Raw genomic sequence first — 26,194 nt, forward strand, 5'->3', positions numbered from 1 at the left:
ACTTACTCCTTTCAGCTAACTGACAAGCCCTCATACAAATTATTAACTAGAATAGAGGCAAGTTAAATCTACACTAACCAGATATTGTCACAAAGATCTTATAACCCACCCTAACAGTGGAAACAGGGTCAGACTTTATTTTTGGGGGCTCCAAAATCACTGCAGATGGTGATTGCAGCCATGAAACTAAAAGACACTTACTTCTTGGAAGGAAAATTATGACCAACCTAGATAGCATATTAAAAAACAGAGACATTACTTTGCCAACAAAGGTCCGTCTAGTCAAGGCTATGGTTTTTCCAGTGGTTATGTATGGATGTGAGAGTTGGACTATAAAGAAAGCTGAGCACTGAAGAACTGATGCTTTTGAACTGTGGTGTTGGAGAAGACTCTTGAGAGTCCCTTGGACTGCAAGGAGATCCAACCAGTCCATCCTAAAGGAGATCAGTCCTGGGTGTTCATTGGAAGGACTGATGTTGAAGCTGAAACTCCAATACTTTGGCCACCTCATGCAAAGAGTTGACTCACTGGAAAAGACCCTGATTCTGGGAAGGATTGGGGGCAGGAGGAGAAGGGGACGGCAGAGGATGAGATGGCTGGATGGCATCATCGACTCGATGGACATGAGCTTGGGTAAACTCCGAGAGCTGGTGATGGACAGGGAGGCCTGGCGTGCTGCGATTCATGGGGTCGCAAAGAGTCGGACACGACTGAGCGACTGAACTCAACTGAAGTAATGTTCAGACACCTAAAAAAACTAAACCCAGAGTCAACCTGAAAAAAGTAATGGACACACATATCTCTGTTAGAGACATCCTACAAATATAAGCTTACAAACATATTGTATCAGGTATATACTGGGAGGAAACTGTCAAAGACTACCTTTCTAGCGATGAACTTTCTGACTTGTAAAAATCAAACGGGGATGAGAAACGGGTAAGATTCTATCACCAAAATAACCAAATCAAGCTCAACATTCCTTTATAGCCCTGAATGTCCCAGACAAAACCATTGTGATATTGCCATAGATGTAAACTAAAATAAATTGCTCTCATTTGTAACATCTCAAGCACAGGGTCAATATGTTTAGAACAGAAGAGTATAAACAAGGGAGTGAGGTGTACACTAAACTCTTCTTCACCAAGGGGCTCCTCAAGATAAGAAGCACTAATGGAAAACATCATGGGCTATGTGCCTCAGCTTCTTATCTATGAAGTTATAATCCTTGCCCTCATTATTTCATTAGAATGCTGTAAATCAGATGACAAAAAGGATGTGGAAAAAACATCTTATAGAGAAGAAAGATTAAATTATTATCACCAGCAACTTTCACTAATTCAAACATATTCTGAAGGCCTACTGTGTGCCAGGCACTATGCTAGGGGCAGGAGATACAAATACACACATTAAAAGTGAGTCTGAAAAGTGCTTTGACAGGTAGTCAGATACTGTAGAGGGACTTCCCTGGTAGTCCAGTGGCTAAGACTACGTGCTCCCCGTGCAGGGGACCCGGGTTTGATCCCTTGTTGGGGAACTCTATCCCACATGCCATAACTAAGACCCAGCACAGCCAAATAAATAGATAAATATTAAAAAAAAAAAAAAAACAACTGTGGAAACACAAAGGAGGGAGCAAGTAGCTCTGCCTGTGGAGGCTAAAGAAGACTTTGGGGGCAAGAGGAGCATTTTTACCAGGGTCTTGAAGGGCTAGTAGGAGTTTACCAGGCAGAAAACAGGATGAAGACTATCCTGGATACCAGGAAAGCCCATTCTCCCTTTACACTGTTTACCTGGAACCAAAACTCTCTTCCACACAACAAGGCAGCAATGTAGGGACATGGTCCAGAGACCCTCAGGTTCCTGTTCTGTCACAGCTCAGAGGCAGCAGAAGATGGTGGTTAAGAGCTCAGGTAATGGAGCCAAGCTGAATGGGGTTCATGTCCTGACTTCAGGAGTTCTAAGCTATATGATCCCAGGCAATTTACTCAACCTTTCTAGGCCTTGGTTTCTTTGTTCTAATGTGGGAATAATAATGGTGGTTATTGATTTGTAATGAGGCTTAAATGAGTTGATATTAAGTGTTTAGAAAAGTTTCCGGCACATTGCAAGCACTGGATAAATTATTTATTATTATTAATCCCTGTCACAATGCCTGCCCTGGTCAGTCCAGGCCTAAGATTTGTCCATCTCAAAAGGCCCCTATCCCAATGCATGTGGTCATCCCACCTGGCAATTCCCTTCACCAAACAACTGTTCGTGACTGCTGTCTCAGGACACATAGGGACTGAGAGAATGCTTCCTAATACTCATGGCTTACGATCCAAGTAACTCAAATAGCATCTTCCATAGTCAGGATCGTATCGCCACTGCATTCGGTGTGTTGCCGTGAGACAGCAAACACAAAGGCACATCCGAGTACAGAGATTGCAGTGACAGTTGAATAAACATGCAATCCAATACCTCACATCTGGCATGTCATCAGCCCCAGCATCTTATTCACAATCAAATACGTGTAAGGCGGTGGCTACTTCATAGGTACAAATGTCTTTATCAGGACATTAACGTGCACCAAACATCTCTCAATAAAAAGCAGTCATAAACAACAATCTTTTTAAGCAGTCACAGAAGCTACCATGTTTGTAATAGAACCATTCATCTAAGAGACAGTTGCCAAAGCCCGTCTCAGCACAATAGCAAGCAAGTCATGGAGCATAGAGGCAGACCCAGGGAAGAGGGTAGGCACAGAGGGAGTAATTGGGACCTTTGCAAATGGCTGGGGTGGGGGTGGGGGTGGGGGATGACTCAGCTTATTAACATATCTTCAATATTACCCTGATGCTGCAAAGCTTTGGGGGGTGATCAATTACATTTCCCCAACAGCACTCGCTTTGAAGGTAACTTAAAATGTTCCTGCAGCCATTCCAAAAAGAACGATGTTTATAGAAATGTTCAGCTAATGACCAATTTCACTGCTGGGGGGCAGGGTGTCAAAAAAGCCACAACATTATATAAATTTTTTTTTAATAAATTAAAGGTCCTGGGCAGGAAATTTCACTGTCACACCTTTCAGACTGCATTCTAAAAGGATAAAAAGGAGAGGGGTGTATTCTGATACAGCAAGAGGCTTTAAACAAATAATATTCATATGGACTTTGAAGAACAATTTGATTTTACAATATACCTGGAATTGAAGCATTTGAGAGAAGGGATGGTGGGCAGATGCAATAATCTGCAGTGAAGGCATAGCAGGTAAACATCAGGTAAATGAAATATACCTGTGATTAAATCAAATGATTATAATCAAAGGAGAATTTATAGCACTCTGTACAGTCTCCAGAGTGTTTTCATACTCTAAAAGCCACCCACCTCTGCCTAAAGGCAACACAAGTACAAGGTTACCTGCCAGGAATCTGTTACAGAGAATAACAGGACCATTAAAAAGACTACCGCCGTTCTTAAAAGACGGGCCCGCAGCCCTCTAAGAATAAAGCTTGTCCGCCCTACAGTACAAGTGAAATGATAAATGCTGGCTCGGCAGAGATGTGGGGCCTGTCCATTCTTCTGTGGTAGCTTGCTGTGAGCACGTGGACACTGGAAGAATGGATCTGAACGTGTTCCAGTCTTTCTTCCACCACCATATTACCATAAAACATGTCAGAATAATGCCACTGTTAGTCTGGACAGCTGACTGACAGATCCAACTGACCCAGCACCTGTTGAACTCCCAAACCAATGTCCTGAATCGTATAGTAAGAACACCCTGTCCTGCTTCCTGGCCACAGCACCCCACTCCCTGACCACCTGTCTCTGCAGATCGGTGCCTCGGCCACGCACCCATGGAAGGGAGAGCTTGCTGGCCCCAGCTCCTCCCCCAGCACCCCTCTCCTGCCCACCAGGACCTTGCAGTACCCCTCCCACAACCAAAGCCCAGGTAAACATCACTCCAGTGTCGACCTGGATGATACGATTTGCTTCTCATTCTTGGTATTTGCCACATTTTTCTTTAATGAGTATTTCTTGCTCTGAATCAAAGGAAAAAATCAATGATATAGTTATTTTTCCTCTAATTCCAAAAGTAACATATGTTCACTATTAGGGGAAAAAAAAAAACACCATTAATACAGAAATATGTAATAGAAACAGAGTTCCCCATGAATCCATCCCCTGAAGCAACTGCTATTTATATGTTGTAAATTCCTTCAAATTTTTTCTATGACCTTAACCACAACATATTAATATATTTTCATTTACTGTGTTGAGCATTCTTTAAGATAGGCTCTTGAGATCAGCAGAGCAATATGATAACAATGTTAATTTGGAAAATGACCATTTTAAACATTCATTATCAAAGAAATGGGATATATATAAATAACAACAGTAGTAAGAAATTAAGACACAATCCCAAGTAAAACGCTCTAGAGGGGAGAGGAACTGAAGGTCTAGAAGTGGAAGTCAGTGGGGACAGAGCAAAGACAGGTGTTGGAACCCAGGGCCATGCAGCTAAGCACCAGCAGGTTCTCAAGTCCATCCACACCCCCATCACCTTCCATGCAGTGGACATTGCTGCTCCGGGGCCTGCCCGCTCCCAATGATCCCTTCCATCATCTGTGACTCTGACCCAGACAAGTGTATCCTGATCTCACCTCTCCAACATCTTCTTTGGCAGAAACTCTGAAAGGGGGGATACCATTCAATTGCTCCCTTTAACCTAATACCCTTCTACGTAGGCTAGGCAGGCTTACCTGAGTGGCTGCTCCAAAATATCCGTTCTTACCTTTCTAACATGCTGGGAACAGGCTTAACCCCAGAAAAGCATTATTTGTAAATGTTCAAAACATTTTCTCATACATAATTGCATTTTCTCTCAACATCGCTGAGAGATAGGGAGAAACTGACTTCCTCACCCCATTCTACAGATGATAGCAACAAGGCACAGATACACTGCAAACAAGTAAAGTTTCAGAGCAGCCAGACTTTGGGAAGAGAGAGGTGGAAAATGTTAGGGTTTTCTTGTAATCCCAGTGTTCCTTCTGCCTGGCTGTTCTGCCACCTGCTCTTCACTAGGCCCATGCCATTCACATCAATATTAAATTCTCTCCATTCACATCCATGGGGTCATGTCCTCCTCCAGGAAATCCCCCTAACACCTGGTTACTTTGGTAGGCTTATTTACAAATTCACAGTGCACTACAGTGGACTTCAACATCAACGTGATTAACCAACCCAATGCTGATGAGTCTCCCTATGTCTTACTTCCTCGTTTCCAGTGGCCATCGCCCACATTCATATCAGTTGACCACATTTGCTGCCACACCTCGAAACTCATCGCTTGAAATCTCTCTACCTCTAATCTCAGATGCTTCCTCTCCCGTGCGTGACCACAGCCTCCTGTCCGGCCACCTCTCCTGTGTGTACAGAGCCTCTAAAAGCACATGTTATGACTCGTCAGCAGCTCCAGCTTCACCTTGTCCCTGTCCCTACCTAGATTGGTGCAAACATGCACTCACTAGCACTTTAGTGTCTCTGGTCCCAAGCCTTGACACTGTCAAAATTTAGATACACCAATAATCCCCTAGCAGAAAAAATATATATGTATCACATAATAATGCCAGTGGCTTTTCCCAAAAGTAATACACTCGCCTTATACAAAAATTAATTCAAAAAAAGGTCACAGATTGAGATGTAAAACATAAAACCAGAAACCTTTTAGAACAAAACACAGAAGGAAATCTTCAGCACCCAGGGCTAGGCAATGAGTTCTTAGACTTGACATCAAAACTACAAACCGTGAAGCAACTAAGCCTGTGCACCATGAAAGGGAAAATTAATAAATTGGATCTCATCAAAATGTAACACTTATACACGTGAAGAAGATGAGATGATAGGCTACAGACAAGAAGAACACAGCTGCAAACTACATATCAAAGGACTCATATCTAAAATAAAGAACTCCCAAAGTTCAGCAGTAAGAATATAAATAATCCAATTAAAAGGGGGACAAAAGACATGAACAGACATTTCTCTGTATATTCTGTATACACATCTCTGTATATTCTCTAGAGAGAATATACAGATGGCGAATAAGCACATGAAAAGATGTTTCACATCATTAGTCATTGGGGAAATGCAATTTAAAACCACATGGGATATCACCACACACCTATCAGAATGGTTAAAACAAACAATAGTGACAACACCAAATGCTGGTGAGGATGCAGAGAACCTAGACTGCAGGTGAGAATATGAAATGGTACAGCTGCTCTGAAGAAAAGTTGAGTAGTTTTTTAAAAAAAGAAAGAAAGCTGAAGGTACAACTACCATTTGACCTAGCAATGAATGCATTTATCCCACAGAAATGAAAACTACGTTTTCACAAAAAACTGTATTTAGGGCTTCTCTGGTAGCTTAGTGGTAAATAATCCACTCGGCAATGCAGGAGACACATTGCAGGTTCGATCCCTGATTTGGGAAGATCCCACATGCCCTGGAACAACTAAGCCCGTGCATCACAACCGTAGACCCTGTGCTCTAGAGCCTGGGAACCACAACTGCTGAGCCACGTGCTACAACTACTGAAGTCCGCACACCCTAGAGCCCCTGCTGCACAAGAGAAGCCACCACAATGAGAAGCCCGTGTGCCGCAACTAGAGAGTAGCCCTCACTTACCGCAACTAGAGAAAAGCCCGCGCCATCAACAAAGACCTAGCACAGCCAAGTATAAATACATAAACTTATTAGAAAATTTGTGTATAAATGGTCATAGCAGCTTTATTCGTAATAGCCAAAAGCTAGACTCAACTCGATACGCTTGAACAGGTGAATGGTTAAACACACTGTGGTACACACAGGCTAGAGAACTGCTCAGTAATCAGAGAAACAAACTACTGATACACACAACCAACCTGGATGAATCTCCAAGGAATTACGATGAACTGATTCAACCAGTTGGAGTCAGTTATGTCTCTTTTTTTTTTAAGCTTCTCAAGTGCTTCTGCCAATGATGATCAGGCTTGGGAACCACTGATGGGTCTCCCTTTTTCTTAAAAACGCAACCTCTTTACTCTCCCACAAATACAGACACCCCATTTAAAGTCCACGCTGGTCTAACCACAATACACAGGAGCCTAAGCGTATCACCCACTCTCATCTCTTCTCTGCTGATGAACCGCCAAACTACCCCTGCAACTCCAGGCTGCCTGAGCTCCAAGCAGGAATTTCCAAACCCCACAGATCACCCTCATGTGGACGGTCCCCCTAGTACACTTCCAGCACACAACAAAATCCAACTCCCCATTTCTTCACTCTACAAACTGCATCCCTTGTCTTCACTCCCCATCCATTTAATCGTCCCATCGTTCTCCCCATCACCCACAAGCAGAAAGAACCCTGGAATCATCTTCAATGGAAAGAACCCTGGAATCATCTTCAACCCCTCCTTCTCTTTCACAAATTGCATCCTCTCAGCCAGTCCTATTGGTTCTACCCATGAAGCTTCTCCACCAGGACTGCAGTTTAAGCTCATCTTCTGCAACAGTAATCTAACTTGTCCTCACACCTTCAGAGCTGGCTTTGTCAAACACAGGCTGAGTCACAACCATCTCTCTTGAAAACATGCAATGGCTTCCTCTGTCCCCCGGATGAGCACCGGATACCATGGCGTGGCACTCCAGGCCTCCATGACACAGTGCCAGCCCACATTTCCAGGCTCAACTACCATCCCCCTCCAGGACACATTCTCATTTCTAAGAGCCCCAGGGTGGGTCCTTTCAGGACTCTGTGCCTTTATCATTTTGTTCCCTTAGGTCTGAATGCCCTTCCCCTTCTCTCTCTCCCCACAGTAGCAAATATAAACCTAGGCTTCAGAAATCCCCTAATGTTCTATGCAACAACTCTGTACCTGTGCACAAGCCTGAATTTTTTTTGAAGAAGAGATCCACAACTTTCTATAGATTCTCAGAAGGTGGGTGGGGGGCTGGGCCGGGGGCGTGGGGGTGGGGGCGTGGTCTGCCATCCAAAAGAAGTTTAAAAACAAAAAACATTTTAAAAATTTAAAAAAGCAAAAAACACTAACTGGCCTTTTCCCACTGAAAGTTGGCTCACCTAAATCTGCCTCTCAGACTCTGATTCTTCCACTCTTTCATATTTTCAAATACAGCTATGTGCATTCCCCAATATAAATAATCACACTTTCTGCTGCCCTACCACTGAACTGTTGATATCTCTAGTACACAGTGTACTTCCTTCCATATCAACATTGTAGTTAGTTGTCTTAACTGGCTTGTTGTATTAAGCTGACTTTCAAATGTCAACTCCACCACTTATTTACTGTGGTCTTGAGCACATAATTTGATTTTGGTGGGCCTCAGCTTTCTTGGATGTAAAATGGGGGTCGTCAGGGTTCTCTGGTGGTTCAGACGGTAAAGAATCTGCCCTCAATGCGGGAGATCTGGGTTCAATCCCTGGGTTAGGAAGATCCCCTGGAGGAGGGCGTGGCAACCCATTCCAGTATTCTAGCCTGGAGAATCCCCATGGACAGAGGAACCTGGTGGGCTACAGTCCCTGGGGTCTCAAAGTCAGACATGACTGAGTGGCTAAGCACACAAGCACAGGGTAACCTACATCATCGGTTGGTTCCAAGGAATAAACAAGACAACACATTCTAAAGCAATGAGAAAGTGCCTGGTACACAGGAAGTGGTCACACAGGTCAGTTCTCTTAATTATCCTACATCTGTAGTCTCCATTCACAGTCAAAGCCCAGTACAGGTCCTCACTAAATGATTTACAAATCCATGTCTTCTGAATGTCGGTGCTTACCTGCTGCCACAGAAAGTTGCTGAAAAGCTTAACTTTCCAACTTGGTAATAATTTAAGATTCTCTGTCTCTTACTTTTTTTTCCCTCCCTCATGACCAATTCTCAAGCCATCCTAATTAGCTATTTTTTATCTGAATTGCACAACGGCTCACACCTTGTGCACAAACCTTTGTAGGCCAAACCCCCACTATGTTAAGCTTTCCCAACACAAACACTGATGACGTTGGCTTTGCTATTCTCACAGGAACAAAACTATTTCAAAATCCCCCATTACTCATCTGTTCTGAGGATCCCAGAATTAACCCTTACTCTACCGTGGTTCCGATGTAAGTAGAAATCCTTCCCACCACTTGAACTAACATCTGGCAGCACAGAGAGCAAAAAGCAAAGTTTCTTCCTTCTCAGGTGAGGAAGACCATTAAATATACAAACATCTTTCTCTTTTTTTCTGTTTTCTCCTTTCCTTTCCAGCCAGCTCCTCTTGCTGCTCAGAGGCTTACTTACTCATCTTTCTTTGTCTTAAGCAATAACCCCCACATGCACATACGCAACAAACATCATTGACATCTTCTCTGTCCAGCAAGACAGTCCCTGCCTTGTGGGGCTTCTAGCCTGTTCTAAGGGCACAATGCTTTGCGCTTTACATTTTTTGCCCAACTCGAAATAATATCCCACATCACAGGTTAGACAGAAAGAGGAAATCAAAGATGCCACATGATGTTCAGATGAAGAACTGGGATGAACAAGTTCAGCTCAGGCCACGAGGCTCACTCTCCCAAAGCCTGGCGACCCTCTAGGGCCTGGAGTCTGCAGCCACTCCTGCATCAGGGCTTCTGGGGCCTTCACAGATGTGGACCACCTACCTGGTCCTCACAGAAACTGTGGGAAAGTTCATTGTCTTACACAGCGATGCCCCTACATTCCCTTGATCAGTTCTGATTGGGAGGAGCCGGGAGTCCTCGGATGTCAGCCTCTTTGTCTGCACTGATTAACTGGTAACATTCATGCCTGACTGTGTGCACGCCTTCTGAGGTCCCCTTGTCAGCTCTGCCCCGCCTCACTGAACCTGCCTCTTCTCTCTTCTATCTTGTACTTTTACTTCTATGAAGTAAGCAAAGAGGCAAGTCCAACTCCTGTGCTCTCCTGGCTAGGAAGGCTCAGGTCAGCAACAGGGGAAGACCTGTCAGAGAAGACTAGCCCAGAGATGACTTCTTCTTCATCTTCTCTATGCCTCACAACTGAGCTCTCTAGGGCTGATCAGTAGGCCTGGCATCCCAGCAAGAAAGGGGCACTCCTGGAGCTATCTTGAGCAAGAACCCTGAAGATAACTGCTCACAAAAGGAGAAAGTCATTGTTCAGCAACTGCTCTGCCCAAGCTGCCTGTGGGAATCTCAGGGCACCAGAATCTTCCAGACATCTTTCTGGCTACCACCAAGGCCAGCCTTGTGATCTAGGATCCTCCCCACTGCGATATTTGAGAAGCTTTCTTCCTGCCAGCATTGGGCCAGGTGCCCTGGACACTGGTGGCCAAGAACAGGCTTCAAAAGGCTAAGTGGAAGGTGACCATCTTCAAAGGCCCTCAGACTTCCCAGAAAGCTCTGGCACACAGTCCTGACCTCGGGTCAGTGTTTCCTGCAAATAAACTTATGATGGCTCCATAAGGGCAGGGATCATGTCTGTCTGGCGTACTGCTGTATCCCTGAAAACCTCTAGTATGGGGGCTGGAATACAGGCGGTACTTAATACTGACTTGTTGAATTTATTTACAATGACCTCCAGCAAGGAAGGAAAGGGCCCATGTTTAGGAGTCAGATAGAGTCGGTTTTGAAAGAATCCAGCTGTACCATTCATACTGGTCATGCACAAGCCACTTTATCCCTTCTAGCTCCCTCATCTGCAAAGTGAGACTCACAAAACTGACCTCAAAATGTTGTGAGCATGAGATGGAAGTTGCAACTTACCTAGAGTCTAATGTCTAGAAGGGGCAGAGCCAGGCTTCATAACAATTCCAAAGGCCAAGATTTAAGGTGCTACACTTGCATGTCTCTGAGGCAAGCAGCCAGTGAATGTTAACTCTGGTCCCTAACTTGATTATGGGAGATACGTGACCACTCTGCCTGACTAGGGTTTTCAGGTACAATAGAAAACACATCTAGACAAATCCCCTGATTCACTGTTTTGTTCTGTCTTGTGTTAAAAACTGTGGCCTGCTCCTATGAAATTCAGTTCCAGACAGCTTTGCTGGTCAAGAATGTCTCTGCCATCTTGTCCCTCTACTATCTCCTCCACAACTATCTACAAGGATACACAGAGGAACATCTATGTAAAAATAAGAAAAAGAAAACAGAGAAAGAGAGGGAGTGAGCTTGCAAGCTCTTGGAAACAGTCAAAGAAGTCTCACCCTCCTTCTAATAATCCCTAAGAACAACTGCCGACCCATAGGGTGCTGCAGGCAGAAATAATCTGTCCACATGGAGACGAACCACACAAAGGCTTGGCCTCTCCACAGACCCAGGTAGCATAGGGAAAATTAAGCCATCTTTTCTAATGGCCCAAACCTCATCATAAAGAGAGCTTTCCATTTTTCCCCTCTATAAGACTGCATTTGCCCTACTGCCAACCACAGAGGAGATTTCATTACCAAATAAATCAGTGCTGCACTTGACCTTGCCTCTCCAAAGGCTCAGGATTAGTGACATCACAATACTCTACAGATGCTCAGAAAATATCGGAATAACCCCCTCAAGTCAAAAACACTTGGTATTTCACTAAAAGGCATTAAATTATTTTGATCTCACTCCATGGAATCCTAAATGCTTTCAATGTTTTCATTTTCAAAATGCTTAAGAGAAAAAGCATGCTCTTAGGACCTTCAGAAACCCCGGCTCCCAGTCTGGTTTGTGTCCTGATTCATATATGGTAAGATGGGGAACAGGCCTGAAGCCAAGGAACAGCAGCTTGGCCCCCACATGGCTCATATTGGCTTTACCCCTAGGTGGCTGGAGCCTCACTGTGGAAGCTCCCAAACCAATCTTTTCTCATCCTCAGTTACAGGTGGGTTACAGGCAGCTCCCTGGCACCCAAGGCAGTTTCTCTTAAGGGGTCCAGTCTCTACCTCCCATAAACCTGATAACCACCATGTTTCCCTTCCAAAGCACCAGGAGAAGCAAAGCTCCTCCACACTGGCCAGCTGCCTGGACAAGGAGGCCACCGCAGGGCTACCGCAGCAAATGTGTCTCTTGCACCCCTAATCAGGACACACAATCTTGCAGTTATAATTGTTAATGCTGCTCGCTCGAAATGACTGCCCAAGTTTAAATCAGGGTGGTCACCAACACTGTCCGAAAATGTAACGTGGCTTTCAGGGAAAGAAGAACACAAACATGAAGAACATGCACTCTCAGGAAGCACTCGGGATCTGCTTACTCTCAGTATTAACAACATGCTCCATAACCAGCGCCATGTTTGTCAACAGATTGATCACTCTTACTGAGAGACAAATCACAAATCTAGAATCATAAAACATAAGAAGCCCCAAGGATCACAGATATCATCTACTTTACCCTCTTTCTGTACAAGGGAGAAAACTCACAGACCAAGGGCAGGATCATTCAAGTTCACTGTGGGTAGATGACTCAAATACAGAGCTTCTCAAAGTTCTCTTGCCTAGCCTGCTGCTTTTGACCCCAAACTAACATCAAGTGTCCTTTCGCAAATTATTTTCACAGAAAAACGATTTTTATGATGGAGTTATAGGCAAACTGATTGGTTCGATCTACCATGGCTGCTACCTAAAAAGTAAAAGCAATGGAGGAAAAAAACTGGAGTTGAAAAAAATAACATTTGCTTGAACTGTGATCCTATTCCTAGTCCAGAAACCTGGTTCCTGAAGGGATAGTGCCGTTCCCAGTATTCCCAGTGAGAAATGAAAGGCAGGAGTACTTCTTTCCAACTGGCATGTCCAACACTAGGCCAGTTTTTTTAGATTAAAATAATTTCTGGGTAAACAAATGGGTGTTGTACAAGGTACAGTGGCCCGAAGTCACCTTCACTACTCCTAATAAAATCTGCTTCAAAGAAGGCTCAAAGATTAAAGTGCTCTTCTCTGCCTTTAAAATGGGGAAGTTGCATTTTTAGGTATGAAAACGAGACCTTGAAAGCAAACAACCAGACTGAGAAAGGGTAGCCCAGGAAAGATACAAGCACACAGAAAACCAGAGGCCCTGAAACTTTCTACCCACAGCAGCTGAGATATTTCACCCCGAGTCCATTTCACCAGACATGAAGAAGCTTCTTTGGCTACAAAGGATCACATGAGAACATAAAACAAATACCAAAGGTTTGGGTTCTCTCTCTCTCTCTCTCCTGTGTGTGTGTGTGTGTGTGACACAGAATGGCTAAGGAAGAGACACTCTAATGCTGCAGAAAGCAAAATTTTCCTTGTTTCCATTACATCATCCACATTGGAGAGGGGGAGGGCAGGGTGTGGGCACAGCTGGTGGCAGCTGCACTACCATCTGCTTTCTCCTTAGCAGTGTGTGCTAGCCTGGTCTGCAGCCTCCTACGGCTCCTGATAGAGGAGATGCAGTATTAAAGGTACAACACCCTATTATGGAAAAGCTTTCAAATTGTTTAGAAATAAATCACTCCCGTGATAAGTTAACAACCTCCGGTAGGCTGCTAAGCCGGTTCTCTTTGAATTTAGGTTATTTGTTTGCATCTCTTTAGTCTCAGCCACAGTGCAAACTCTGTCAACTCAAAGTGCCCAATTAGACAAGCAGAATGTATACGTAACCACCTGCCATCTGCTTCCCAAAACATAAGCAGCTGAAAAGTACAAGTTGAAGGTGCAGGGAAGATCCAAACCTAGCCTGTAAGCCCCAGACTAGTGGATAGGTGCCTGCTGCCACCTTCGGCATCCCCAGCCATCTGGTCAACCGATTTTATCCTCTTGGGCACTCTTGGGAGTTTCTAATGCACTGTGAGGGGTCACCATGTAGGAAGGGAGACTGGAGAGAGTGGCCTGGGGGTCAGCGCCTTGTCTGGCGATTCAGCTGAAGATTGGTAACAAGGCAGTAAACTGGTAGTTCAAAGGTCTGATCAAGTCCCTGAGCAGTTTAATCTGGCCTATGTAGTTTAAAAAAAAATGCTGGGTTTTAAAAATGAGTAGACTTCACATGTAAACATCTAGCTTGCTAGATCTGGCAGTATGTGGCTCCATTGCTATGCAGCTCTAGTCAGTTATCTGGAGCTAAGTGGCAGCACTTCCTTTAGATGGGGTATGCATTCGGAAGAATTAGTCTCCACGTCTGGTATCTGCATGTGCCACTGCATCTACCTAAGTTCCTAAGGAGTCCTTGAGAGCTTTCGATATAAAAAAAGAAGCCCCAGGGAATGACTTCCCGATGGTCCTTTACTGACTCTCTTCTTCAGTTGAGATTCAGTCCCTTGAATGGCCAACTAGAATTCTACAAAGATCATTCAACCCCATACAAGGAATGTGTCTCATCTAGTAGAAGGCTAGTTATGATAATCCCTTAATCACAAAAGTGGGTTGCAGCATTTCCCAGGAGCATTTCAATCACTTACCATACATCTTGCCTTCGTCTGATAAGATGATTTTCCTCCTCCCACATGGTGGATAGATAGCCAAGGCTTCCTGAAAGCTCTGCTCAATGTCGGGGCTCCAGACCCCTTCCGCATCATTGTCAATGGGCTTATCTGCAGAGTCACTCATCCTTTCCATGTTTTCGGCAGGGCTCTCACTGCCGCTCCAGCTGCTGGGCTCAATTTTGGCGGTTGGATTTTCCAAGCCGAAGCCTGGAGCCTTTTCAAGAAAATAAACCTAAGAGAGAAACCAAAAGATAGTATGATAAGGACACGGTAACCATCAATACACTGCTCCTGCTGGTTCCACTGCACTCTCTCCATTCACCAGCTTTGCTTGGAGAATAACTCCTAAGAGAAAAGACGGAATTCTGAGATCTAAGTGGCTTTTGTTCTTTATGTATCATGTTAGGCACTCATACAGAAATGCAATGGCAGGCAGAAGCTGGATAATCTTCACAGATGACAGGAAATTTTCATCTGAGAATAGTACTCTCTGAATCGCAAGTTTACAATGAATCATGCAAAACCATTTGCTAAGTACCTACTATCTACTAGAAGCACTTTGCTTGATAATAATCAAATCTTCAGAACAAGGTGTTTAAAAGAAAATAATGTAAAACAAAAGATGTCTGCCTCACTGTGGCAATTGGTATGATAACTCTGAAATGTCAAACCATCCCAGAATTTGTCACTGGGATCACCAAGATGCAAGATGGCAGCAGAATGGCAGGCAGAAGGAGGGAGATTATTTTATCACAAATACTCATTCTACAGATAGCAATGCCAGCAGACCTGGACCTGTTATCCTACAACATTTATCCACAGGGCTTTCTTTTACCCTGTACAGTCAGGTCACTTTGCCACTCTCGGCTTCTGGATTATAACCTTGAAGCAGGAACCAAGTTGTCCCTGATTCTTGCTCTCACTGTAACAACTACCACAAGAGGCTGGTACATTTGCAAAAACATTTTATACCCACATAGACTACTTCATCTGGGAGCCTTCTTGGAATTCCTGATCACATGAAAACTGTGCGAGAGACCTGCATTTATGTTTCTGTACCACTGATGATTATAGAATCAAAAGAAATCTTTCGCAAAGATTTATTTCCCTTAAATTATGCATGTAACCTATGGCCATAAAGGGATAAGCTTTCCAAACAAATGTCAAACTGGCACCAACACCAATGTGAAAATGATCTAATCCAGTACCCCCTGCTGTCTGCACACTAAAATATCAATATTCCTTTGTTGAAAAGGCATCAGATCATGCATTCAAAACAAATAAGGGGGATAAGAATTGCTCTGGGGGATTGATGGGAAGAAGCGAGGTGAATGGCCTGAGGAGGGTGAGAGAGCTCAGCGGATGCAACCATCATTCCATCTGCTTCTGCCACCTCAAGTTCATGCAACATTACAACAGAGGCAGCCAGGAGGGAAGCAGATGTGAGCGGCCCCACTAGGCACCAGGCTCTGCTCTGTATCCCAGGTCAGTCACCTCTGAGAGCAAGCACCCTGCCTCCTCTTCTTGACTCTCCCAGCTGAGCCCCTTTCCCCTGCCATCCCCCACTGTGTATATCAACAGATCCCAGGTGCAGAAACTCCAAGGCACAGGAACATTAAACAATAAATGGTGCAACCAGTGGGTGCATTTGGCTCCGTACTGACAGCTTTTTAGATTTGGCAGCACCTGGATGAAAGAAACCCTCAGGTTGTCTGCCTTTAAATGCTGCCACTGATCCATCTTTCAAAGAACTTGTCAGCAAAATATTTACTACTTCTTACCAACACATGTACATTGACACAGGACCTTAAAAACTGCCAAATGTTAAAGGTATAAATTATGCTACAAGAAAGGGTTTTGTGATTGACCCCTAGACAAACTCTACAAGGCCTGCAGTGTGGGCCTTTTGATTCTCAAATTATTACACTTTTTTTCTGGTTTGGGTCTAAGAATCTTGCAAAATTCCAATTGAACTCTATGATAGTCTGTTCTAGCTCCAAAGAGGTATTATTAGAGAAATTATAAGAATATGTGTGAACTCTTTGAGCAGTGGCTAGTTGCCCACATTTTCCTTCTCCACCTTAGCCCTGAATTCAACAAAACAAACAAAACCAGACATTTACAAAAACACAGGCCAGTTCTTCAGCTCCAGGCAGCTCACAGAAGTATGAATTTTCTCCAGGGAGCCATATTTTAAGATTAAACTGTGGACATGTCCGACACTCAACTACTATAGTAGAGGGGTGGAATCCAGAGGACCAGGGGAACATTATTTGACCTTAAAAAGATCATTACTATATAATTGAAATCCTCAGAGTCTCCAGACCAAAACACAATACTCCTAATCCAATAGTTGAAGTCCCTTCTGACACATCTCATCAATTTTTTGGATTTACACTTGAACATAGTTGATGACAAGGAACCCACTGCCTTCCCAATACCAGCTCCTTTGAACTAACATGTTGAACTTCTTCCATCTATCAGGATAAAATCCATCCCCTGGTTAACTTCTACCCATTAATCCTTGAGGTCTATCCATGCCGTGGGAAGCAAATCTACCCTGAGACATCCACTTGGGTATGACAAGAGCAGCCCCCAGTCTCCTGACTGTGTTCCAGACTAGACACAACTCACATTATCCCTCCTTCCCTGCCCATTGTGTCCACAATCTTCAGTAAATGACACTCGGAGGAAGACTATGATCCATAAAATTAAGCCCCCATCCTCCAAGTGCTGTTTCTAAATCCCAACTCTTGATCAATTGGTTTAGGAGCTAACACCAGGAATTTATATTTATTCTATTAAATTCCATTATTTTTAGCCTTAGTCAGTGACTCAAAACTGGTAAGATCTTTCTGAATCATAATCGCCAAACTTAATGTCCTCAAACACCAAACAACTTCTGAAGGTGTTACACATAGGCAGAGTGTTGGACCTGTTTTGTGGAAGTCCGAAAGAAGATTATGGCTCACTTGACATAAGGAAAAATTTCCCGTTAGTTCAACAAGTGGCAGACAGCCTTATAAGAAAGGCAGCAGAGTTGCAGATAACCCTGTCAAGTTACCTCTAAAGCTAAGGGTCGCAACTCCTTTGTTGTTTGGGGAATGCAATATTAACTAGCATTAATTGATCCATCCACTCAGGAAGCACAGGCGCTATTCTAAATGCTCCCATGTTTTTATTCACGTACTTCAGGGAAGAACTCCACGTCCAGGCACTCTCATTTGGTCAACTAGAGCTCAGCAGGATGGAATTACAAACTCTGAACAAGGGCCAAGACACAGACCCAGAAGCTACCAGATACATAATCCACAGACTTCTACAGACTTTTGGTTTTACAACCCAATTGTAAGATGAGGCCCTGTATGGGCAGAGAGCTTCCGATCATCAGACTGGGACTGGCTGAGAAACGCTCCCCGTACTAGCTACCAAATTCCATCCCTCAGTTCCCTTCCAGCCCGGCTCAAAATCCACCTCATCCTGGAAACCATCCTTGTATCCAGTGGCTCTGAGAGAATCAGCCTCACATTAAGAGTATCCCAAAAACGTGTGGAATTAGTTAACTACCACCCAATCTATCTGGCTTCTGAACGCACAGTAACAAGTACCTGCTTATTATCAACAACAAGATCTAATCAGGTGAATAACAAATAGAATATCTGTGTCTGCAGAGTTGATGTCCTCTCCTCCTCATACATCCATTGAGCAAGGGAGTCAACTCTCACTCACTTCAGTAAATGAAGAACACAGTATCACGGGGTGGAGCGGGATGGGGTGGGTGGGTATGGTATTAAGATTCAAACAGATCTGGGTACCAAACCTGGCTCACCTATTAGCCATGCTGCTGCTGCTTCTAAGTCGCTTCAGTCGTGCCCGACTCTGTGCGACCGCATAGACAGTAGCCCACGAGGCCCCCCTGTCCCTGGGATTCTCCAGGCAAGAACACTGGAGTGGGTTGCCATTTCCTTCTCCAATGCATGAAAGTGAAAAGTGAAACTGAAGTTGCTCAGTCATGTCCGACTCTTCGCGACCCCATGGACTGCAGCCTACCAGGCTCCCCTGTCCATGGGATTTTCCAGGCAAGAGTACTGGAGTGGGGTGCCACTGCCTTCTCCATGCAGCCCAGACTAAATTAGTTAATCTCTAGAAGCTCAGGTTTTAATTTATAAAATGAAAATAATAAATGCAATCCCAGTGGAGAAAATCATTGAGATCATGGGACCCTACCCCATGGAGTTGCCTTATTTGGTGAGTTAACAAGTGAAGGTGCTCTACCATCTGAAAAACCATGAACAGAAGATGTTTTCCAGTGTATCATCTCTAGACAGTGGTATGGACCTTGTGATCCCCAAACACCGACTGATAATGGGATGGTAAATAAATGAAGGTCTCTTTGGGAAATAAGTTTGAAAGATCCTCTTCTTAAGGTCCTTAGTTGCCTGAACAGAAAATTTAAATCGGTAATAAACACTTGTACTTCTAACACACACATTCAATAGTTTTCATATTTATTTCTTGGAGGTTTGGTTTAGGGGGATAATCTTAAACCTAAATGAATGTCTAAAAAGCGAGAGAGAGGAACTCTTGTTTATTGAAAATATAGTGTGTATCATGTAGCCCCCGTATGCCGCAGTCTCTATCATTAATGCTTTTCTAAAAGCTCCATTTTTTCCTGAAATTCTTCCCAGCCACACTAGAACAAGCTACAAAAAGAAATGTTACCAGACCCTGCTCACCACCCCAACACCACACTCCCTAAATGAATCATTCTTTCAGGATTACCCACTGACTCTTCAAGACAGGTAACATGAGCACACTGGAATGACATTATGTATATTCAACCCACGTATATGTAACCAATGGGCTTTCCCCAATGACTTCCCCAGTAAAGAATTCACCTGCAATGCAGGAGATATTGCATGGAGACTTGGGTTCAATCTCTGGGTCGGGAAGATCTTCTTGGGGGAGGAAATGGCAACCCACTCCAGTATTTTTGCCTGGAGAATCCCATGGACAGAGGAGTCTGGCAGGCTACAGTCCATAGGGTTGCAAAGGGTGGAACACAACTGAAGCAACTTAGCATGCAGCACATTCAACCAATACATATTTAATACAAAAATCTAAGGGAAGAAGGAGGTTAGATAATCAAATGCAGGTGCTTCTGAATACCAACTGTATTCAAGGGACATATGTACAAAGGGTATGACACAAGAATTGCTGCTCCTTTCATTTTAATTCCTGTGGATCTCTCATAAGGTAAGCATCTCACTTATGGGGGATTTAAGAGTTCTTAAATAAAAGGATAAGTTATAACTAATCCTCATGATTAAGAAATGTCACTGAACATGAGGATCTCCAAAAAAAAAAAAAAAGTCCATACAGCTTATTTTAATCAATGTATTCATATTCCACAAGGCACCAAGAAAAGAACTGGACTGGAAGTTGAGACTCTGTTTCCATCTGAGTAACCCAGGATCACACAGTACCCACCATGTGCCTCAGTTTCCACCACTAACACTGAAGGGTGTTCATCATTCATCATCTGTGTTTCCATAAGCTACTTATAACAGAATTCAGTTTAAGTTGGCTTGTTATCACTCCTCCCATCCACAACCCAATGTCTTTGAGGGCAGGGATTGCTACAATCACCACAGTATCCCCTGTGCTAGCACAGTACCTGGCATAATAAATATGCAAAGAAATAAAGAATGAACCAACAAACAAATGATAGGAACACTCTTTGGGTAACAATGTCAATGAATTCATCATCCAAGCTTTCCATGAGAAGGGGCACAGTTTCAGCTCCTTTCCCTGACTCTGGCCAAGGTTCTAATGACTGGTAAGAATCCAAAGGAAATCAGCAAATCAGGAAGATGTAAGAGGACAGCCTGGATAACCGAGAGTTGGCTGTCTGATTCAATTTCTTATTTACTAATCATGATTGCAAACAACCAAGAGCCTTTTGTGTCAAAGGGACAGATATGGTCTGGGTCTTCTGGGAGGTAAGCTTCTTCTACAACAAATAAACCTTATTTTGAGTGGAATAGTAGTTTCTGAGATGCAATATTTGACCTTATCTCCTTCCCTTTTCAGTTGATCACTGGAAAAGATAAGAACCAGAACCTGACAGCTAAGTAGTGAGGATCTGAAAATAGGAAGCCAGGTCAGTTCAGTCACTCAGTCATGTCCAACTCTTTGCGACCCCATGAACCGCAGCACGCCAGGCCTCCCTGTCTATCACCAACTCCCGGAGTCCAACCAATTCCATGTCCATCGAGTGGGTGATGCCATCTAACCACCTCATCCTCTGTCATCCCCTTCTCCTCCTGCCCTCAATCTTTCCCAGCATCAGGGTCTTTTCAAATGAGTCAGCTCTTCACATCAGGTGGCCAAAGTATTGGAGTTTCAGCTTCAACACCAGTCCTTCTAATGAACACTCAGGATTGATCTCCTTTAGGATGGAATGGTTGGATCTCCTTGCAGTCCAAGGGACTCTCAAGAGTCTTCTCCAACACCACAGTTCAAAAGCATCAATTTTTTGGTGATCAGCTTTCTTTATAGTCCAGCTTTCACATCCATACATGACCACTGGAAAAACCATAGCCTTGACTAGACGGACCTTTGTTGGCAAAGTAATGTCTCTGCTTTTTAATATGCGGTCTAGGTTGGTCATAATTTTCCTTCCAAGGAGTAGGCATCTTTTAATCTCATGGCGGCAATCACCATCTGCAGTGATTTTGGAGCCCAAAAAAATAAAGTCTGACACCGTTTCCACTGTTTCCCCATCTATTTGCCATGAAGTGATGGAACCGGATGCCATGATCTTAGTTTTCTGAATGTTGAGCTTTAAGCCAACTTTTTCACTCTCCTCTTTCACTTTCATCAAGAGGCTCTTTAGTTCTTCACTTTCTGCCATAAGGGTGGTGTCATCTGCATATCTGAGGTTATTGATATTTCTTCCGGCAATCTTGATTCCAGCTTGTGCTTCCTCCAGCCCAGCATTTCTCATGATGTACTCTGCATATAAGTTAAATAAGCAGGGTGACAATATACAGCCTTGATGTACTCCTTTTCCTATTTGGAACCAGTCTGTTGTTCCATGTCCAGTTCTAAATATTGCTTCCGGACCTGCATACAGGTTTCTCAAGAGGCAGGTCAGGTGGTCTGGTATGCCCATCTCTCTCAGAAGGAAGCCAAGTGGTGAACAAAAAGAAATCCAAAGAGGTAAAAAATAGGAGCAAAGCAAGTTTAACTGCATAGGTGAATGAAAAAGGCAATATATAGGGAGTGGCACTAAGAAGAAAGGGGGAAAAAAAAAAAGATACTAAGTGCTCAGGAAAATTTGGAAGGAGGCACAAGGGAGCCATTTTAGGATTTAAAAAAAAAGAAAATCAAGTAGTTGGAATGACATTTGTAGTAGACAACTCAACCAAGTATTTGATGGCTCAAAGATCACTGTGATCTTAGTGACTGGCCAAATTTTCCTTAAAAGAGAAAAGCTGCCCTTCAATAACAAAACTAGGAAAAAAGAGCTTCTAAATAAGTTGACCAAAGTCATGTATACTTAACAGTGATTGCTCCAGACAGAATGCAAGTTCCATGGAAACATCAGACACAAACTCCGCCCTCACTAGACAGTGAGCTGGAGGCTGGATTCCAATAGGAGAGAATGTAGGCAGTGCTGAATTCTCAGCTCTGTCCACAACTGACACCATCAAGCAAAGTCTAATTAATTCCTAATGAATAGTTATGATACTGACTCACTTCCCTGGGTACTTGGGAGGAATGTCAGGCACTAATGATGGTTAATCACGTTTGCATATGTAAATAGAACACGTTTTTCTTTTCCTACCATTTCAGACACTAGCCAAACTTGCCCACAAGTGGCCTGCAAAATACAAGCAAAGAGCGGCAGCCTGGATTTTGAAGGCAGCCTCCAGAGAGATGGAACATCTGCCATGTAGTCAATAGCAGCCAGTGAGCCTTAGTGTCATATACTCCAATTGCCAATAGTTCCCTCTAATTTCAGCAGGAAGAAGCACGTAATTACTCCCTCTCATTTTCGAAAATCACTTCTATATCAACAGGATCCATCAACAAGCCAATACCTCTTCACCAAGACCCCAGTGCTGAGCACCCCATCAGAAGACTTAGCATTACCCTCCTGAGATTCCCTGATTAATTCTCTGCTCCATCAGCCCCAAGAACCTTCCCAGGTGACAACTTGAGAAAGGCTCTGATTGATTTCACGTTATGCAGTTCTGTATTACCAGCCTTTAAAGGAATCGCCCTCCCCATCCACTTAAGGAATCCGTTAGCCATTGAGGACAGAAATTCCTCTTCTATTCCTTTCCCCTTCACCACCACTGCTCTCCTTCATCAGCAGGCTTCTCCAAAAAGACAAGGCAAGTACACTCAGTCTATGCCATCGGAGCATTCCAAGTGAAGACTTGCTATCAAGACAGTGCACTTGTAAGTGGAGCGTGAGCTGGATGACAAGACCTGTAGCCTGAGTCATGGATCCCTGGAAGGTGGGCTCTTTAACCTTGGCAAACACATAGCAAAGTCAAAAACAGAAGCTTCTTTAATGATCTAAGAGGAGACAAAGAAAAACTGCCGCAACAGTTGGCAGTAAGTAGCATTTCAAAAGGAAGACGCCTAAGCCCTTTCCTAAGAGTAATAATAGTCAAAGAAAACCCCCAAACTAACTCCTTCATTCCAATAGGTCTGTAGAGTGAACATACATTTAAAACAGACTCATCAATCCTGATGCTTACTAAAAACAAAGAAAACTACTACTAGGAAAATCATACTCCTAAGTCACTAAGTTATGGATAACTTTAATTTCTTAGTTGGTAAGATATACCTTCAGACTATCATGATGCCTTAGCATCTTAAATGACAATGAGGACAAACTACAAATCACAAGTATACAGTTCATATTTTAAAAACTACCAACACACCACATAAATACATACACTACATTTGGTCAGACCCTAAGAAGTATTTCAAAAGGGTCCATCTCAGCACCATGCCGGAGGGAATGCCTACAAATGGGTCTCATGCCATCAAGGTGCTGGTCCTTGGGTGGCAAGTCTATAGGTCATGACTGGGGAGTCATATTTCTTACAAAAGCTGGTGGAGACTCACTCAGTGTTACCAGCTCACTGCCGGCCAACTGAACTGACCCGAAGCCCAGCAGCTGACCTGCCCAGACGCAGCTCCTTCAGCTGATGAGAAATCCTAGCTGCATCAGAAGTGGCCCTCCCCACTCCACAAAGAGAAACAGTCCTGGGCTGCCTTCCCCAGTTTCTATGACTGAGGATTGCTTCTCCCATTGTGTCCATGCCTCTATCTACCCTGGATTATTTTATTGCATGCTGGGGGAAAGTCAGTTCAGTTCAGTTCAGTCGCTCAGTCATGTCCGACTCTTTGCGACCCCATGAATCGCAGCACGCCAGGCCTCTCTGTCCATCACCAACTCCCGGAGTCTACCCAAACCCATGTCCATCGAGTCAGTGATGCCATCCAACCATCTCATCCTCTGTCGTCCCCTTCTTCTCCCGCCCCCAATCCTACCCAGCATTAGGGTCTTTTCCAATGAGTCAACCCTTCGCATGAGGTGGCCAAAGTACTGGAGTTTCAGCTTCAACATCAGACCCTCCAATGAACACCCAGGACTGATCTCTTTTAGGATGGATTGATTGGATCTCCTTGCAGTCCAAGGGACTCTCAAGAGTCTTCTCCAACACCACAGCTCAAAAGCATCAATTCTTCAGTGCTCAGCTTTCTTCACCGTCCAACTCTCACATCCATACATGACCGCTGGAAAAACCATAGCCTTGACTAGACGGACTTTTGTTGGCAAAGTAATGTCTCTGCTTTTAAATATGCTATCTAGGATGGCCATAACCTTCCTTCCAAGGAGTAAGTGTCTTTTAATTTCATGGCTGCAGTCACCATCAGCAGTGATTCTGGAGCCCAAAAAAATAAAGTCTGACACCGTTTCCACTGTTTCCCCATCTATTTCCCATGAAGTGATGGGACCGGATGCCATGATCTTAGTTTTCTGAATGTTGAGCTTTAAGCCAACTTTTTCACTCTTCTCTTTCACCTTCATCAAGAGGCTCTTTAGTTCTTCTTCACTTTCTGCCATAAGGGTGGTGTCATCCGCATATCTGAGGTTATTGATATTTCTCCCAGCAATCTTGATTCCAGCTTGTGTTTCTTCCAGCTCAGCGTTTCTCATGATGTACTCTGCATATAAGTTAAATAAGCAGGGTGACAATATACAGCCTTGACGGACTCCTTTTCCTATTTGGAACCAGTCTGTTGTTCCATGTCCAGTTCTGACTGTTGCTTCCTGACCTGCATACAGGTTTCTCAAGAGACAGGTCAGATGGTCTGGTATTCCCATCTCTTTCAGAATTTTCCACAGTTTATTGTGATCCACACAGTAACAGGTAAATCCACAGGTCACTTCTGGTTGGGTCATAAGCCAATCAACAATGAAAACTGGAACAAGATGGCATTTGAAAGTGCTGAACTGTGCGATTCAAGCCCTGCTCTGGGTCTTTGACTAGGTACACTGGCATGCAAATGCTCTCTAAAGATCCAAGTGATCCATATGAATATCAACAGCACCACATCAGAGAATCCAAAAGCTAGACTCCAATATGCCCAGAAGGAAAAAATTGCTCTTTCTTGCCAACTTAGAGCAGGATTAGTCACTCAGTCATGTTCCACTCTTTGCAACCCCATGGACTGTAGCCCTCCAGGCTCTTCTGTCCACAGCGTTTTTCAGGCAAGAATACTGGACTGGGTAGCCATTCACTTCTTCAGGGGAATCTTCCCAACCCAGGGTTCAAACCCAGATCTCTTGCATTGCAAGCAGATTCTTTACCTTCTGAGCCATCAGGGAAGCCCCAACTTAGGGTAACCAAGAACCTAATGCATGATGACAAATTTTGTTCCTTTCCAACCTCTCAACCATCACAAATCAGAATTTTACATTTTTGTACGAGTGATATCTGGCCCATCTTACTTTACATACTCACTTGTAATATATCTGATCACAGATTGATCTCATATCATACATGAGTATTTTCTGAGTCCCAACGCTTGATCATAAAATACCTTGGGAGCAGAAATAGAGCTTATGTGACCTTTAGGACCAAGGGTTGTGGTATGTGGAACCAGGACACTGGATAAATGAGGGACAAGACAGAACAACATGTAGAACCAACCATTTATGTTACTATTCCATTTTATCCGTAGCAATTCCTCAGTTAATTTAGAAAAAGTGTATCCCAAAAGCTCCATGTAAACTTTAACTGAATTATGCTTTTATGTGACGCCATCGGCATACTCAGAAATATCACATGAATTAGTCACTGGATGTACTCCAAGGAGTATGTCCTTCATCACATCACACAGAATGCTCTTTACAAAGGTCCCAAAGGAATGTTCAGTAACCAACAAAACACCATGTGCTTCTCACCTCATGTTCACCCAACTAGGCGTCCTCGCTGGCTGCCAAAGAGCACTGGGCCCCACTGGCAGGTTCCTCAGAGAAAGCCCAGAGGTCATGTGGTCAGCACATCTGGCTTCATTCCCAAACCCACATTAGGTCCCTACCTCAATTCTCTTCTTTTCCTTCCTTCTTTTCCCTACTTTTTAATGTTGCTATTTTACTTGTAAGCTGCCTTAGATCAATCCTGAAACAAGACAGGATAGCATCACGAAGGGGAAATTATTTCCATTTTC

The 26,194-nt window shown here is 43.8% G+C and overlaps 1 protein-coding gene across 12 annotated transcripts in view; it reads right to left on the reverse strand.

Annotated features, from left to right (window-relative positions):
- TEAD1 (TEA domain transcription factor 1) overlaps nucleotides 1-26,194 on the reverse strand; it is a 267,595-nt gene that overhangs the window by 164,848 nt on the left and 76,553 nt on the right. For all 12 annotated transcript variants that reach the window (XM_081543108.1, XM_081543105.1, XM_081543102.1 and 9 more), the window contains one exon: nucleotides 14,405-14,660. In XM_081543108.1, coding sequence (XP_081399234.1) covers nucleotides 14,405-14,561 — 157 coding nt within the window. In that variant the 5' untranslated portion in view covers nucleotides 14,562-14,660. The remainder of the gene's footprint in view (nucleotides 1-14,404; nucleotides 14,661-26,194) is intronic.

This window comes from Giraffa tippelskirchi, chromosome 11, assembly GCF_054371585.1.
Source record: "Giraffa tippelskirchi isolate mGirTip1 chromosome 11, T2T-mGirTip1v1.2.pri, whole genome shotgun sequence".
NCBI classification, from domain to species: Eukaryota; Metazoa; Chordata; class Mammalia; order Artiodactyla; family Giraffidae; genus Giraffa; species Giraffa tippelskirchi.